Source organism: Trichechus manatus, unplaced genomic scaffold, assembly GCF_000243295.1.
Source record: "Trichechus manatus latirostris isolate Lorelei unplaced genomic scaffold, TriManLat1.0 scaffold00020, whole genome shotgun sequence".
Classification (NCBI taxonomy): Eukaryota; Metazoa; Chordata; class Mammalia; order Sirenia; family Trichechidae; genus Trichechus; species Trichechus manatus.
In genome coordinates, this window is record NW_004443956.1 from 13,890,898 (window position 1) to 13,908,680 (window position 17,783).

Genomic DNA, 17,783 nt, shown 5'->3' on the forward strand with positions numbered 1-17,783 from the left:
ATGGTAGGCGAGTGAGCTCCGTGGGGTAGAAGGTGGACAAAGATGTTGGGCAAGCTCCTTCCGCCTCTAGTGTAATCACTGAATCTTGGATGCCATGCGGGCCCCAAGGATGGGGATTAAAAAGATTTGCTTTTTAAAACACAGGAGTGAAGAGAAGTCCCCAGGCTGCGTTATACCACCCTTGAGGAGGAGTAGGCATTGTAATGAATTTAGTACTTGAAAAATAGGACCAATTTTCATTATTTATCCCCTTGTGCCTCTTGAAATTTATACTAGTTTAACATATTACTTATTTTAAAAACCTAGCTAGAAAGTCATAGATCTTACATGAAAATCAGTACTAAGATTGTCCGAGGAAAGCTAGTAATTAAAAAATACAGATGTTTCTACAGAAAAATTAGTTGTGACATTGTCTAAAGCATAGTCATGTTTTCCCTACTCAAAAGACTCACATTTTAAAACAACTCGGACAATTAAATCCAGATTTAGCGTTGTTGGTTGTTTTTTTTTTTTTTTTTTTTGACGGGGGCATAGTTGTTGGCTGCTTTCTTTTCTTCTTAACAAGATTTTTTAAATTAACTCTCAAGTTTCCTGAATGCACTTAAAATTGGATTTACTAATACAAATCATCATTGAAATATGCTTTACAAATTAATTCTGTATTATGTTTGTAGCATGTGAATTCAGCATATTTGAGTGAAAATAACTGAACATGATTTCCTTCTGAGGAGACAGAGCTGAAAAGCCCATCACAGACCTCCTACATCTATCTCTTGGTAGGACAGGTTTTCTATACTTTGGGGAGTGTATGTCGGCCAGGGATGGGAGCTGGGGGATGGGGGAGGGGAACATATGCCAGAGAATTAGTGTGAGCTCTACTTTAAGAAAATGTAATATAAGAAAATTATTAATGAGAAAAATGTTCACACGTGTTCAAAATTTCCCCGAAGTTTTCTTAATATAGTAGCATCCTTCTAGTGAACAGAGATTTTATTTTTCAGTAATAATTCTATCATATAAATACATTTGTATATTTTGTGTATTAAAATTGGTTGCCTTCTCTCACCTATTTTCTCCTTTAACTGGCTTTTGATGGTTTTTGGTTTTTGAATAAAGTTAGAACAGAAATCTCTCACAATTTAGACATTTAATAGAAAGATATGGTGCTGATATGAGTTAAAGCTGCTTCATTCTCTTTTCAGCTATTTTAATCAACCCATTTTTCCTAATTAGAAGTTATCTTCTTCTCTTTTACCTTTGATACTTTTTCTTTCATAATCGAATGTTTCATTTCTAAAGTGTTACTCATTTATTCAAAGAAATTTTCTTGTGGAGAAGTTTCCTATGTTAGTAAACTCTCCCTAACCATCTTTATCTCCCACCTCCCACAACTCCACCTCCCTTGATGGAGTACCTTCAGGACCCATTCCCATATATTCCCAGCTCCTGACGGCACATGATGGCTGGGTTCTGCAACTCCCTTGGGGTGTATATTCTCTTTCTTCTCTTGGCAGGCCTAACACTTTCCCACCAGGTAATGTGTGACCGTAGTTATTGATCCAATAGCCAGGAGGAGATTGGAGGTAGATCTTGAGAGAGGGCATGTGTTGCTTCACAAAGCAGAGGCTTCTGTACTGTCTTCAAGCAAAGGTGGAGAGCTGGCCTGTAATAAAAAGGAGTAGGCCATTTCTGTAGGCCCAGAGTGTTCCCAAGGCTCTAGGGTTTCAAGGTTCTCCAGTGCATTTCCACTCAGATGGCCCTGCCCAAGCCTCAGAGTCTCACTCCTTCCCTGGATAGACTAGCCAAGATTGAGAATTGAAGCTTCCTCGGACCTTATAATCAAGTCCTTGGAATGGTTCTCAGCTTTTTCCGTTGGTTGTGGGAGATGAGAGTTCCTTCATGTGCTACTAAGGAGGCCCTCTGATTCTGATATTTTGACTTAAATTGGTGATTAATCACCCTTAGCCTCTCATTGCCTCTCTCAAATACATCAACAGCACTTAACAATAGTCATCTAATTCCATAGTATTTATAATTACTACTCCCCTATCTCTCCATTGCGCCAACCAGAGCATTCCTTTCCACCAGTATTACATCCCACTCTACCATCAGTGAGATTTTAGCAGGTACCCAGATCAGCCCACCAGGGTTATCGACTCGACACTCCACATACCACCACATACCAGCTCTCAAATCCCCTGTCAGAGCCTGTTCCCTATGAAGGCTCCCAGTACCAACTGTTGGTGGAGTTCCCCAGGAAACAAACTTTGAGACAGAGATTTGCCTGCAGAAGTATTCTGGGGAGTGCATCTGGGAACAATACCTGCATGGAAGTGAGAGAAGCAGGGCCAAGCAGAGTAAGGGGTTGGACTGTAATGCAGTTGCAAGAAGGGCCTCTGCCAACCCCATGGCAGCTCTGGGGCTGGGATGGTTCCTTAGGGTTCAGACAAGGGGGTTGGGCCCATTGACCAGCCTTTGAATTCAAGTTTCCACAAGGAGAAGGTGTAACCTGGGTGAAGCAGTTTGCTTCCACTAATGGTGATTCTTGAGAAGGAACTCAGCTGTGAGCTGTCAGCAGCCAATAGTCCCAGCAGTTGGGGGATGGGTGTCTCAGTCCCAAAGAGGGGATCTGGGTGACAGAGCACAGCCCCTACTGCACATTTTATCCAGGTGTGTTCAGGTCACTTTGGGGTAGGGAGGTGAGGGGAGCAAGGCCCTGTTCTAGTAATTTGATGCCACAGAAGTGTTCTGGTCAATACGTTTGTAAAATGGTAGTAGTAGGGTCAGAACCTGTCTAACTTCAGGGAGGATAATGACCAGGATCAGCCCAAAGCTGATTCCCATGAGGTGGCGGTCAGGCATGCCTCCACCCTCCAACCTTGTTACCAATTCTGATACCAGCTGTCCCTCCCACAGCACTCTCTACTTCTCTTCTGGATTTGATAATCTGTTGCAATGGCCACACAGAACTCACAGAGCATATTTACAGTTACGTAGTTTATTAAGGAAGTAACAGGGTACAACTCAGGATTTGGATCAACAGGCTACAAATCAGGATCAGGATCAGGGAGCATGTAGACAAAGTCTCCCTTTTTCAGTGCAGGACAGCTCTCTCGGCAACTCTCAACCATGCAGGCATCCTCTCACCCCCCTGAGGACAGGCTCCTCTTGCCCCTGCCATCTGTCATCACTGGCTTGGCTGCTGGGCCCCTTCTGGGCCTGTTGCCATCTTCAGCATTACAGCTCTTGACCCACGTTATAGCTCTTTAAGGAGGTTCCTTGCCTCGTCTCTCTCTGCTTCTTCTCTCTTCTCTCTTCCTTCTGCTTCTGTCTGCTTCCTGTCTCAAACTTCGGTGGGGATGGCTGCATATATACACAAACTCCTTGTCAATTTCAAGGCATGCCCCCCCACCCCACCCCCAAGGGCCACAAACTGACCAATCCCCTTTTGTTAGGCCACAGACACTTTATTTGCATAGTAGGCTATACTAACTCAATTTACATGGTCATAGTCACTTCACTTGCATAGTATCCCTATGCAAGATGCATACCAATCACAGGGCAGGCTGCAGCCCAGGACCAGACAAAAAGTTTCAAACCAAGTTGTTTACAATTTACCCAGGAAATGTAACAAACCCTCTGGGGTAGAAAACTAGAGCAAGTTAACTCCCGAGGGCTTGGAGGAAAAATCTCTCAAGCTGTTTTTCCAAACAACAAGACAAAAGGCCACGTAAAGGAACCCATTTCACCACAAAGTTCTCTCACCTGGATTTTCTAAATGAACAAGATCAGTAAGAGCTAGAATCTACATTCAGACTAGTTCCTCAGAAATGCCAAAGGTCAAAACTATGGAAGCCAAATCCTGTTCTCAAGTCAGTAAAAGGCTAGAAATAGGAGCAATACTAAACATCCAAATGCCAGGAAGACGCATGAATTTATCAGAGAAAAGAAGGAGGAAACAAAGCTGGAAGGTCTTAGACCATGAATTGAACTGGAGTGCTTGGAGTTCATTCCACTCATTACTTTTTCACACAGGAGATGTCTATGTGACTTAAAGGTGCTGGGGTAGAGAGACTGAAGCTGTAGTATTTGGGTATTCTCCATTATTTGTGCTATTTGATGGACACTGTTTGCTTCTTCTCACTTTTAACCTCTTTTTAATCTTTATTTTTAAAATGTTTTCCAAAGTAATGCATAGATATAAAAAATAAAAACAAAATCTTTTACAGAAAATCATCCAGTCCCCGCCCGATCCCCACACTAACCCCCAATTCAACTCGCTAGAATCAACCACTTTGACCCTTCAATGTTTCTTATGACAAGTTATTTTCATATTTTAAATAATATTCTTAGACTTCTACTTCTTGATTTATTTAATACATCTACTTCATTTTTCTTACATGACCTCCATTTTTTCTACTTTGTTTTCCCAATAAATCTATGTGATTTTTTTGGTTAAAACAGCAATCCATGTTTGTGTCCTTTTTGCTGTACAAATATTGTTCCTTTTTTCACCATCAGATATGTCATCTACCTACATGTCCCCATCCCGAGTAATCCATCAAATCAGATATTCCTTTGATCCACCTCCATTTAGGGGGTGTGGGTGACCCACCCAGAGTTCCCAGTCTCTGCTCCCGTAGGGGCTGGCTGTTCTCCAGGCCTGCTGCACGGCTGACAGCTGAGACTTCTCTTTGCCTCTCCTGGTTCAGTCCACTTTCCTGGGTTCCATGTCTTCCCTATTTACTCTTTGTTTTATTGGTATTTACAATCCAAATGTAGTTTCCCAAGAAATGTTTTTTTCTTAGAATTTTTTTCTAAATTCTTACACTTCTAAAAATATGTTTATTCCACTCTCAAGCTGGATTTATTTTTGGCTGTGTCAAAAAATAATAATAATTTGGACTTAGTAAAGAGAGACTTTATCCACAAGGATTATTGCAAAGGAGGGAAAAGGACTATTGCAATACGGGAAGGAGGATCTATTGCCATAAGGAGAACACTATGACCATAAGATCAGCAAGTGTCTCAAGAGTTAGGCAAAAGGGGTTTTTCTTTTTATAGAGAGAAAGGAGTAGACAAGGCTAGAAAGAACTGGGTGTGGGGAAGTGGGATGAACACGTGGTGTGATCAGACAGTAGTTCCGAGAACGTTTTATGCTGGGGCTAGCCTATTCTCCAGGAGGGATCATTAAGGAGGGCTGTGTGCTGGCTCAGGCCAAGGGTAGGCCAAGTTGAGGACCTAGGGGAAGGAGAGAATCTTAACTAGGGTCTGGTTAATAAGCATTTTGTTCCGATTGATCAGTGGGAATGACCAGTTCAGCTAGTCATTTATGAGGCTAAGACTGGGAATTTGGAGAGACTGGGTCTGGCCTTGTCACGGGCAAACAAGGGGGCATCCGTGAGTCTTATCTTAGCTATACTGGGGAGGGTGGATCTTTGCAGTGAGCCATTTTTGGAACACAAAGAATGGAAGGATTTCTTCCACCTTCTCTGTTTTCCAGTATCACGGGGCTCAGGTAAAATTCTACATTGTCAGCTGGGTATAGAATTCTAGATTGAATATAATTTTACCTTGGAATTTTTAAGGCATTGCTCTATAGTCTTGTAGAATCTAATGTGGCTGTTGAGAATTTGATATCATTCTGATTCTCCTTGTATATGTCACCAACTTCGCTCACTCCAAGCTTTTAGGAGCTTTTCTGATTCATTGTGTCAGACGTTCTGTGGGCTTTTTCAGTTTTGTATTCTTTATTTGATAATATTCATTTTTCTCTGACCTCTCTTTGGCACTTTTATTATTAGTTGGTTGTTATACCTCCCAGTTTGATACACCAAGTCTTACATTTTTTTCCTTATATTTTCCATCTCTGTCATTTTTATTTGTGCTCTTCAGAATATTACTTTCACATTTTCCGAACTTCTAATGATTTTTTAAACTTTAGCAATCATGTTTTAAATTTCCAACGGTCTCTTTTGTTCCTTTTTTTCCCCCAAAGCCTGCTTTTCTTGTTTTATGAATGTACTATCCTCTCTGAGCAATCAGAATTAGTGTTTGGATTTTTAAAATGTTTTCAGTTGCTTGTTTCCCTTTTCTGGTTCTGTCTGTATTTTCTTCTTTTTTGGAGACCTTCCTCAAAAGTCTCAATCAATCCTTGGCTTTCCATTGCAGTTTAAAAGTGAGACTAAACAGCTGGCTGTTCCTGGGTGGTACAAATGGTTAATGTGCTTGGCTGCTAACCTAAAGGTTGGAGGTTTGAGTTCACCCAGAGGTGTCTCAGAAGAAAGACCTGGCAATCTCCTTCCAAAAAATCAGCCACTCAAAACCCTATGGAGCACGGTTCTACTCTGGTACACATGAGGTTGCCATGAGTCAGGGTCAACTCCACAGCAACTGATTCAACAGTTGGTGAGTTCTCTCAGTGTTAGGGTGGAGCTGTTCAGAGGCATGTTGTTCTCAAGGTGATTGGATGGGCTCAGCTGCTGTCTGAAGAATTCACATTCCAGGATGTGGAAGTCTTTTTGTCTATAGGGCTTCTCCTGCCTCATACCTCAGTTACAGCAACCTGGCTGCCAGGGTCCTGTGTGCGAGGCAGGAGAGAGACTGAGTGAGGCTAGTATTCCACCTTCTCATGTTTAAAATGACCCCCTGTGTTCAGCCCAAGCTTCCTTCCTGCTTCTCACTGTGGCTGGAGAGGCTGAGCCTCGACAGCTCCATTTCTCCAGAGAAGAAACCGCCAGCCAGCCTCCTGCTCTGACTTCTCTGCACAAAGACAGGTGGAGGAGGTTGGCTGTTTTCTGTATAAACTTGAGGACTCTCCAAAAGCCTCCCCTTGCCTCACCTGACACATTGCTTCCAAGCCCTGTGCTTCTCCAGGGTAGGCTAGACTCAGTTCTACTTCAAATTACCTCTCACCGCACACTCACCTGCCCTTCCTAATTAGTTACCACACTTCCAATGGCTTTCTGTCTTCCAGACATCTGTTGAAACCTCGAACCCACTGATGTCCCCTCTCCCACTCTCTACGCATGAGAGTTTCTCATTTGGTTTTTATTCAGAGTGGAATCAAGAGAAGACACATGCTCAAATTTAATCTATCCCCTCCAAAGGCAGCCTCTTAAGACTTTCTTTTTCACCCTTCTCTTTTTTCTTTTCTGATAAATTATGAAATATTTCAAACATAAGGGAGATACAGAGAAAAGATCATGAACACTCTGTGTACATGTCAACAAGCTTATCAGATCTCACCATTTTGCCATATTTGCTTCAGAACTCTTGAAAAGATAAACATCACGAATACAGTAGAGCTCTGTATGCTCCTCCCCAACATCCTTTCTCCATGGAAGTGATCACGATGCTCAATTTGTGTTGATCATTCACATGTCTATTTTTTTATGCATTCGCCACACATGGAGATACTCATAAACTATTGCACTATTTTTCATGTTTTGCAGATATCTGTAAGTAGCAGCATACCCTTGTTGCTTTTCACTCAACAATGTTTTTAAGATTTTCCTATATTGATACACTTAGCTCCAGTTGATTCATTTCCATTGTTGAATGAATAACCTCACTTTATCACTTCTGTTGAGGGAAATTTAGGATGTGCCTAATTTTTCACTCTTACAAACTTTACCTCAGTAAGCATTCTTGTACATGTCTCCTTATGCATATGAAATAATCTAATATGTATGAGAGTGCCTTTAGGGCATATTACTAGTGATGGAATTGCTTTGGCATACGATATGTGTATCTTCATGTTAACTAAATATTGCCAAAATAGTTGTACGAGTTTTCAATTCCATTGTCAGTGGACCAGAGTTCTCACTGCCCACTTTCTCTCCAACGTGTTACATTGTATGCTTTTACGTTGTAACCATCGGATTGGTGTCAAATCGGATTTTTGAATAGAGACCTATGTTGTTACTACAAGAAGGATTGGGCATGAGTCCATGAGCCTTTTCTCATGTTATTTCCCTTAGCTGTACCCTCAGAGTGTGGGCCAATGACTTTAAATGGTACTGTATAATTTATAAGCATGTTATACATTTTGATGTTGGGTACTCTTATGAATATAAGTTTTAAGATTTTTTGCTAATTAGTAGAAAAAATGATACACTTTATGTTGTCTAAGTATAGAATAAGGACTAATACCAAAATGATTCTGTTTTTATAACACTGAAAATTGAATTTAAGTAGATAACCTACACTGAAATATCTAATATAGTTTCCTCAAATCCTTTTGATTTAGGAAATTGAAAAATGGACCTTCAAAAATGCTAGGTTTACAATGACAAATATCATAATTCAGTGTTTATTCTATGGGGCCATTATGTTTGGGATCTGGACAGCTCTGTTATTTACTTCTTTTCACCATAATCATGGGAACAACGAGCAGAAGAAAATCCAGAAGCCCGAATCAATTTGGTCCCTTGAAAAAAATGAGCATCAGCAAGATACCCGTGGCTCAGAGCAAACACCAGAACCACACTTAAGAGTTGAAAGTCCTGATGAAGCTGAATCTAAAGAACAGAAACCGTCTTTTATATTCCGTAAGTATTTTTGTTTTCTTTTTAGCTATTTCAAGGGAAAAATACAGCACAAATTTGATGTTTTAAAGTTGTAAAAATGGTGTGGTGGGGGCATCTGACCGCCTCTAGCTTCACAGACAGGAAGGAGAGTCAAGATCAACAGCCTAAGGCTGATTCCTACGACCTGGAGGTCAGACTTGCCTCTCCCCTCCAACCAGTTTACCAGTTCTGATGTCATCTGTCCCTCCCACAGTACTCTCTGCTGGGTTCCATAATCCATTGCAATGACCACACAGAACTCACGGACCATACTCACGATTACGGGGTTTATTAGACAAGTTACCGGGTTACAATTCAGTATCAGGAAATAGGATATAGTTCTTCCACCAGAACAGTCTCTTCTCAGCTGTGTCCGCAGGAAGGCCTCTCTCTGGCCCTCAGCCCCTCGGCCCCTCAGCCCCTTGGACGGCCCTCTGCCCTGCTAGGGTAAATGTTACAAAGCTCTTTAGCTCTGCCAGTGAGTGCCTGGAGGTACCCTACTCCACCAGGAAGTCTCCTGCCCAAAGGTGCTCAGCTCTCTGGCTTCATAGGTCGGCACACCCACTGTAACCGCCTTACTCCGTGGGCCAGGAAGCCCAATGCGCAGTCTCACACCAGTCTCCTGGTTCTACTGCCGATACTTCTCTACCACTGCTTCTTGCCGTCTTGGGAGTTACAAAGACTATGGCTGTTGTACTGGTGTTGTTAGGTACCATTACGTCAGTTCCAACTCATAGCGACCCTATAGGACAGAGTAGAACTTCCCCATAGGGTTTCCAAGGAGCAGCTGGTGGATTTGAACTGCCGACGTTTTGGTTAGCAGCCAAGCTCTTAACCACTATACCACCAGGGCTAGAAGGGCCATATTAAATAATTCACTGCACCACAGAAATGTAAAAGAATATCCTCTCTGACAGGGATCACAATAAAGGGCCCCAGACATAGTGGGAGAAAAATGTAGAACAAAACTCAAACTCACAAGAAGAAAGACCAGACTTACTGGTCTGACAGAGACTGGAGGAATCCCCGAGGCTGTGGCCCCCAGACACCCTGCTAACTCAGAACTGAAGCCGTTCCCAGAGTCCACTTTTCAGCCAAAGATTAGGCAGGCCTATAAAACAAACGATAACTCAGGTGAGGAATGTGCTTCTTGGTTCAATCAAGTATACGAGACCAAATGGGCAACACCTGCCCAAAAGCAAAGATGAGAAGACAGGAAGGGACAGGAAAACTGGATGAATGGACACCAGAAACCCAGGTGTACAGGGAAAGGGGGAGAGTGCTGGCACATTTCAGGGATTGCAACCAATGTCACAAAACAATTTGTGTATAAATTTTTGAATGAGAAACTAATTTGAGAAGTAAACTTTCACTTAAAGCACAATAAAATTTTTTTAAAAAGAAAACAAAAAATATCCTTTCTAGAGCAATTTAATAATTAAATTATGAAATATTTAAAATATACATAATACGTATGTGCACCAAACAATAAAACAAGCATGCATATACTCAGCAGGCAAATTTAACAGTTTTTAACATAGTTATATCTCTGTTTGTATCAGATAGCTTTCTTTTTTCTTTAAAGAAATTATTTACAGAAAAAAACTCATTCCTCTTTCTCCCTCCTTCTAACCCCAGAGGGAGTCACTACCCTGAATTGGTGGATATCCTTCTCAAGTTGCTTTTCACACTTTCTTGTATATTATCCCTAAGCAATATGTAGTACTGTGTTTTTAATGTATTTGTAAATGTTCTATTGTTGTTGTCGTTAAGTGCCATGGAGTTGGTTCCAAACCATAGGGACCCTATGCACAACAGAACGGAACACTGCCCAGTCCTACGCCATCCTCATAATCGTTGTTATGCTTGAGCCCATTGTTGTAGCCACTGTGTCAATCCATCTCATCAAGGATCTTTCTCTTTTTCACTGATCCTCTACTTTACCGAGCATGATGTCCTCCTCCAGGGACTGAACCCTCCTGATATGTCCAAAGTATGTGAGACGAAGTGTTGTCATCCTTGCTTCCAAGGAGCATTCTAGCTGTACTTCTTCCAAGTCAGAATTGTTCATTCTTTTGGCAGCCCATGGTATATTCTATATTCTTCTCCAACACCATCATTCAAAGACATCAATTCTTCTTGGGTCTTCCTTATTCATTGTCCAGGTTTGCAGGCATATGAGGCAATTGAAAACACCAAGGTTTGGGTCAGGTGCACCTTAGTCCTTAAAGTGACATATTTCCTTTTTAACACTTTAAAGTGGTCTTTTGAAGCAGATTTGCCCAATGCAATGCATCGTTTGATTTCTTGACTGCTGCTTCCATGGGTGTTGATTATGGATCCAAACAAAAATGAAAGAAAACAAAAATCCTCACAGCTGGACTAATTGTAAATGTTCTACTGTACACATGCTTTTAGAACTTGCTTTTTTCACCATAACTATGTTTGTAAGATTTTTTTTCCCATGTTCACACATGTGTAGATCTAGTTTAACAAGATAAACTGATGAAAATTGAAGGAAGAAAATAAGAGCAGAAACTAAAGATGTAGAAACCAAAGGAACTTTCTGTGAATCTCTGATATGCATAGCCCTCCTCCTCGGTGACTAGGCTTTGGCCTTAAACCTGCCTTAGTGAACAGGATGCATACGTGAGACACAGGAGTTCTTTTGCAGATCTCCTGGGCCCTTCCCTCTCCTGGACCTCGTCTTGGCTCTCAAAGTCTTACCACTCAGATGATGATAGAAGCAAAGGAGGTTGAGGGACTAGTGTTTCTCTCTGAGACTAGAGTAGAGCCTGCTCCTGCTCTAGGTGAAAGCAGTATTGGGGTCCCTGGAGATAGGCGTAGTCCCCAGAGGCTGCCTCAGTACACTCATAGCAGTTACATTGCCTGTCCCTGTGCTTGGACAGATCTCTTTCAGGAAACTGCAATATGGTCAGTGACTGGTTGGAGGCTCAGAGAGTTAAGTCCTGGCCTCCTTACTGTCTCTACCTTAGGAACAAGTTTAAGAACTTTGGGTCTCATGTAATTATAAATATTTTTGAAAAAAATGTTTTAAAAAACAATAAAATAGAAATTCCCCAGAATTTTAACACTTAAATTCATTCATATTATGTATATAAGCATATATATACTATGTACATATGTGTGTATAATGTACACATATATATGTATATATACATACACACACACACCATGCACATATATATACAGGCATACCTCGTTTTATTGTGCTTCACTTTATTGATCTTCACAGATACTGCATTTTTTATAAATTGAAGTTTTGTGCCAACCCTGCATCAAGCAAGTCTATCGATGCCATTTTTGCAACAGCACGTGCTCACTTCATATCTCTATCACATTTTGGTAATTCTTGTACTATTTCAAACTTGTTCATTATTATTATATCTGTTATGGTGATCTGTGATCAGCGATCTTTGATGTTACTATTGTAATTGTTTTGGGGTGCCACAAACTGTGCCCATGTAAGATGGCAAACTTCATCGATAAATGTGTGTTCTGACTGCTCCATCAAACAGCCGTTCTCTTGTCTCTCTCCCTCTCCTCAGGCCTCCCTATTCCCTGAGACAGGACAATATTGAAATTCGGCCAATTAATAACCCTACAATGGTCTCTAAGTGTTCAAGTGAAAGGAAGAGTCGCACATCTCTCACTTTAAGTCAAAAGCTAGAAATGATTAAGCTTAGTGAGGAAGGCATGTCAAAAGCCGGGATAGGTCAAAAGCCAGGATAGGCTAAAAGCTAGGCCTCTTGCTCCCAACAGTTAACCAGGTTGTATATACAAAGGAAATTAAAAGTGCTGCTCCAGTGAACACATGAATGATCAGAAAACTAAACAGCTTTTTGCTGATATGAAGAAAGTTTTAGTGGTCTGAATAGAAGATCAAACCAGCCACAACACTCCCTTAAGCCAAAGCCTAATCCAGAGCAAGACCCTAACTCTCTTCAATTGTATGAAGGCTAAGAGAGGTGAGGAAGCTGCAGAAGAAAAGTTTGAAGCTAGCAGAAGTTGGTTCATGAGGTTTAAGGAAAGAAGTTGTCTCCAAAACATAAAAGAGTAAGGTGAAGCAGCAAGTGCTGATGTAGAAGCTGCAGCAAGTTACCCAGAAGATCTAGCTAACTGACGAAGGTGGCTATGCTAAACAACAGGTTTTCAGTGTAGATGAAACAGCCTTATATTGGAAGAAGATGCCATTTAGGACTTTCATCGCTAGAGAGGAGAAGTCAATACCTGGCTTCAAAGTTTCAAAGGACAGGCTAACTCTTTTGTTAGGGGCTAATGCAGCTGGTAACTTTAAGTTGAAGCCAATGCTCATTTACCATTCTGAAAATCCTAGGGCCCTTAAGAATTATGCTAAATCTACTCTGCCTGTGCTCTATAAATGGAAAAGCAAAGCCTGGATGACAGCACATCTGTTTACAACATGGTTTACTGAATATTTTAAGCCCACTGTTGAGGCCTACTGCTCATAAAAAGATGTTTTTCAAAATATTACTGCTCATTGACAATGCACCTGGTCACCCAAGAGCTCTAATGGAGATGTACAAGGAAATTAATGTTGCTTTCATGCCTGCTAACACAACATCCATTCTGCAGCCCATGGATCAAGGAGTAATTTTGACTTTCAAGTCTTAGTATTTAAGAAATATATTTTGTAAAGTATAGCTGCCATAGGTAGTGATTCCTCTGATAGATCTGGGCAAAGTAAATTGAAAACCTTCTGGAAAGGATTCACACCATTCTAGATGCCATTAAGAACGTTCGTGATTCATGGGAGAAGGTCAAAATATCAACATTATCAGGACTTTGGAAGAAGTTGATTACAATCCACATGGATAACTTTCAAGGGTTCAAGACTTGAATGGAGGAAGTAACTGCAAATGTGGTGGAAATAGCAAGAGAACTAGAATTAGAAGTGGAGCCTGAAGATGTGACTGAACTACTGCAATCTCATGATAAAACTAATGGATGAGGAGTTGCTTCTTATGGATGAGCAAAGAAGGTGGTTTCTTGAGATGGGATCTACTCCTGGTGAAGATGTGATGAACATTATTGAAATGACAACAAAGGATTTAGAATATTACATAAACTAAGTTGATAAAGCAGTAGCAGGGTTTGAGAGGATTGACTTCAATTTTGAAAGAAGTTCTACTGTATATAAAATGCTCTCAAAGAGCATCACATGCTACAGAGAAATCTTTTGTGAAAGGAAGAGTCAATCAATGAGGCAAACTTCACTGTTATCTTATTTTATTAAATTGCCAGAGCCACCCCAACCTTCAGCAGCCACTACCCTGATCAGTCAGCAGCCATCAATATTGAGGCAAGACCCTCCACCAGCAAAAAGAGGAAGGCTCAGATGATGGTTAGCATTTTTAGCAATAAGGTATTTTCTAATTAAGGTATGTAGTTTTTTTATACATAATGTTATTGCACACTTAATAGACTACAATATAGTAAAAACATAACTTTTATATGCACTGGGAAACTAAAAAGTTCATGTGACATGCTTTATTGCAATATTCACTTTATTGCAGTGGTCTGTAATTGAACTCACATATCTTTTAGATATGCTTGTACATATATACACCTACTCCTCTTTTATCGACTATCTCATTATCCAACATTTTGCATTTATGACAATAGTAAAGAATCTACTATTCAACTATTTTGCACATTAACAACATACGTCTGTCACTAACAAATGCCGAGGTGTGAGGCAAGAGTAATGCTGGCTGTGATGGTTAAGGTTATGTGTCAACTTGGATGGGCCATGATTCTCAGTGGTTTGGCAGTTATATAATGATGTAGTTTGGCAACTATGTAATGATGTATTCTGGCAGTTATGTAATGATGTAATTTGGCAGTTAGGTAATGATGTAATTTGGCAGTTAGGTAATGATGTAGTCCTGGTCTTTGAAACCTAACCATGTCAATAAGTGAGGAGTGGATGTGTATGTGATGTGTGTGTGTGTGTGTGTATCATCTCCAACATATATAAGAGAAATTCTTTCCTCTCCACCCTCTTGCTCACCCAAAAGAGGCAAATTCTCAACATTTTGATATATATCAATTTTTCTCTATGATTCTTACATGCAATTTTCTTTTTGATTTTAACAGTACATTAGGGTAATCTTTTTAGCTAAAAACTTGTAGCTCTACCGGATTGTTTAGTGGTTGTACGAATGCATCAGATTTTATTTAACCATACCCAGTTGATGGACATTTAGGTTGATGCCAATTTCTTTACAACTAAAAATTGATGCCGTGAAGTTCCTTGATAGTACATATACATAAAGAGAAATACATACACATATATATATGTAAAAGTACATGTAGTGCTATATATGTAGACTGCACACATTTTTTTTATTGAGCTTTAGGTGAAAGTTTACAGAGAAAATTAGTTTCTAATTAAACAATACACAAATTGATTTGTGACATTGGTTGCCAACTCCATGATGTGTGAACACTCTCTCCTTCTCAACCTTGGGTTCCCCATTTCCATTCGTCCAGCTTTCTTGTCAACTCCTGCTTTGTCATCCTTGCCCCCAGGCTGGTGTGCACATGGTTGAACTATGTGTGTTATTGTTTGTTTTACAGGCTTGTCTAACCTTTGGCTCAAGGGTGAAACTCAGGAGTGAGTTAAAAGGGTGTCTGGGGGACATACTCTCAGGGTTTCTCCAGTCTCTGTCAGACCAGTAAGTCTGATCTTTTTCATGAGTTTGTATTTTGTGCTATATTTTTCTACAGATCTGTTGAGGACCCTCTATTGTGATCCCTGTCAGTAGTTGGTAGTGGTAGCCAGGCACCATCTAGTTGTGCTGGACTCAGTCTGGTGGAGGCTGTGGTGCTTGTGGTCCATTAGTCCTTTGGACTAGTCTTTCCCTTGTGTCTATGGTTTTCTTCATTCTTCCTAGCTCCGGACAGGGTGGGACTGGTACACGTATCTTAGATGACTGCTTACAAGCTTTTAAGACCCCAGATGCTACTCACCAAAGGAGGGTGTAGAACATTTTCTTCATAAACTATATTATGCCAATCGAGCTAGATATCCCCCAAGACTGTAGTCCCTACCCCTCAGCCCAGTAATTCTGTCCCTCAGGGAGTTTGGATGTGTCTATGAAGCTGCCATAATATTGCCTTAGTCAAATTGTGCTGACATCCCCAGTATTGTGTACTGTCTTACCCTTCACCAAAGTTACCACCTATCTATTGTCTAGTTAGTGTTTTTCCCTCCCTACCCCCCTCGTAACCATTAAAGATTATTTCTTTCTGTGTGTAAACCTTTTCATGTGTTTTTATAATAGTAGTCTCTTACAGTTTTGCCCTTCTGTGATAGACTTATTTCATTCAGCATAATGCCCTCCAGATTTATCCATGTTGTGAGATATTTCACCAATTCATCATTCTTCTTTACTATTTTGTATTATTCCATTGTGTATATGTACCATGGTTTGTTTATCCATTCATCTGTTGATGAGTACTTAGGTTGTGTCCATCTTTTTGCTATTATGAATAATACTGCAATGAACATTGGGGTGTATATGTCTATTTGTATGAGGGTCTTATTTCTCTAGGATATCCTAGGAGGGGGATTCATAGATTGTATGGTATTTCTATTTCTAGCCTTTTAAGGAAGTGCCATATCATTTTCCAAAATGGTTGTACCAGAGGCGAGGCCAAGATGGCAGAGTAGTCAGATGCTTTCAGTGGACCCTCTTACAACAAAGACCCAAAGAAATAATTGAATCAATTATATATGGCAATCTGGGAGACTGAAACATCAAAGGCAGAGTTGAGGAACCAAACTGAATGGCAGGGGGTGGGAGAGATGGTTCGGAAGCAACGAGGAGTTCCCAGACCCAACCCAGCCAGAGCCTGAGCCTTTCAGGCCTGAGCAGCTCAGGCATCAGTGGTGAGGCAGGCAAGCAGCCATGCTCAGGAGGCGTGTTTTCCGCACCGGGAGAGTCCCAGCACCAGAGAGTCTATTCAATCACCCAGAACCAGTGAGAAGCAGCCCTCGAGCCGTGAAAGATAAGTAATTTGTCTGGCCTACCACGTGGATCAAAAACAACCCCCTTAGGGGAAAACCTCTCTCCCATTTACCTCCCCACTCCCTGCTCTTCACTGGGTCCCGGACTGCCTTCAGAAATTGCTGAGTCCCCTGGGCCAGAAGTAGGATCTGTCTCACACCCGGAGCCTTTCTCCCTGCCTTGGAGAGTGAACAAATTAACAAATGGGAAAAAATAAACTGCAGGCTCCCCTAAGCCAGGAACCCAGGATAGGTACAGCTCCTTTGCCTAGGCACAGGCCTAAAGGATCCACGGACTTTGAGTGCCTTTCCCCTTAGACTTGTGTGGGCCCATTTCAACAGCGTAGGCCCTCATTACCACAGTATAACAGGTTATATACCTGAAGTCTAACTTCAAGTATTTCAGCTGCAAAGTGGCTGGTTCATGACATTTGACACTGATCTGCCCATTAAGCAGGGTCTTCACCTACCCACAATAGGGGCCTGAGGACTGGTGGCTCCACCCATGCCACCTAGCCACCTGCGATAGGGACCCATGAATAAGAGGTGCCCCCCAGTCCTTGCATCCAACAGCATTAGGTGCTCATAGTCCAGCTGCAACCCACCTACGCACTGTAGGGAACAGGAACACATCTTCCTCCTGGACACTCAGGGGTGGCCATCAGCCCCCTGCCTTGCTCAGAGTGTGTCTCCCTGCTACAGCCAGATGCCTCTGCCTACACCAATCACCCATGCCTATCAAGGACTGTAAGTGAGAGCCTATATCACACGCTTGGTGGCTATCTACTTGGGCACCTGAGCTGAATCCATACAGGAGGAGTGGGTGGAACTCCTGCACTCACATACTTAGTAACAGATCTAACCACCCGGTGACAGGACGTTAGAGCTTCAAAGGGGCCAATAATCAAACTAGCTCGTATGAGCATATCAAAACAAAACAAGAAGCTAGGACACAGTAAGCAAACATGAAATAAATAAATATAATAACTTATTGATGGCTCGTGGACAACAGTCAATATCAAATCACACAAAGAGTAAAACCATAATGGCTTCAGCAAGCTCCCAAAATAAAGAATCTAGAAATTTTCTACAGGAAGAAAATTTCTTGGAATTACCAGAAGCAGAATACAAAAGACTAATATACAGAACTCTTCAAG

At 41.2% G+C, this 17,783-nt stretch overlaps 1 protein-coding gene across 1 annotated transcript in view; it reads left to right on the plus strand.

Moving 5' to 3' along the window:
* Positions 1 to 675: 675 nt before the first annotated feature.
* Positions 676 to 17,783, plus strand: part of GALNTL5 (polypeptide N-acetylgalactosaminyltransferase like 5) — an 87,024-nt gene continuing 69,916 nt past the window's right edge. The window contains exons 1-2 of the mRNA XM_004372751.2: positions 676 to 776; positions 8,252 to 8,529. Of these exons, the coding sequence (XP_004372808.1) occupies positions 8,291 to 8,529 (239 nt within the window). The 5' untranslated portion in view covers positions 676 to 776; positions 8,252 to 8,290. The remainder of the gene's footprint in view (positions 777 to 8,251; positions 8,530 to 17,783) is intronic.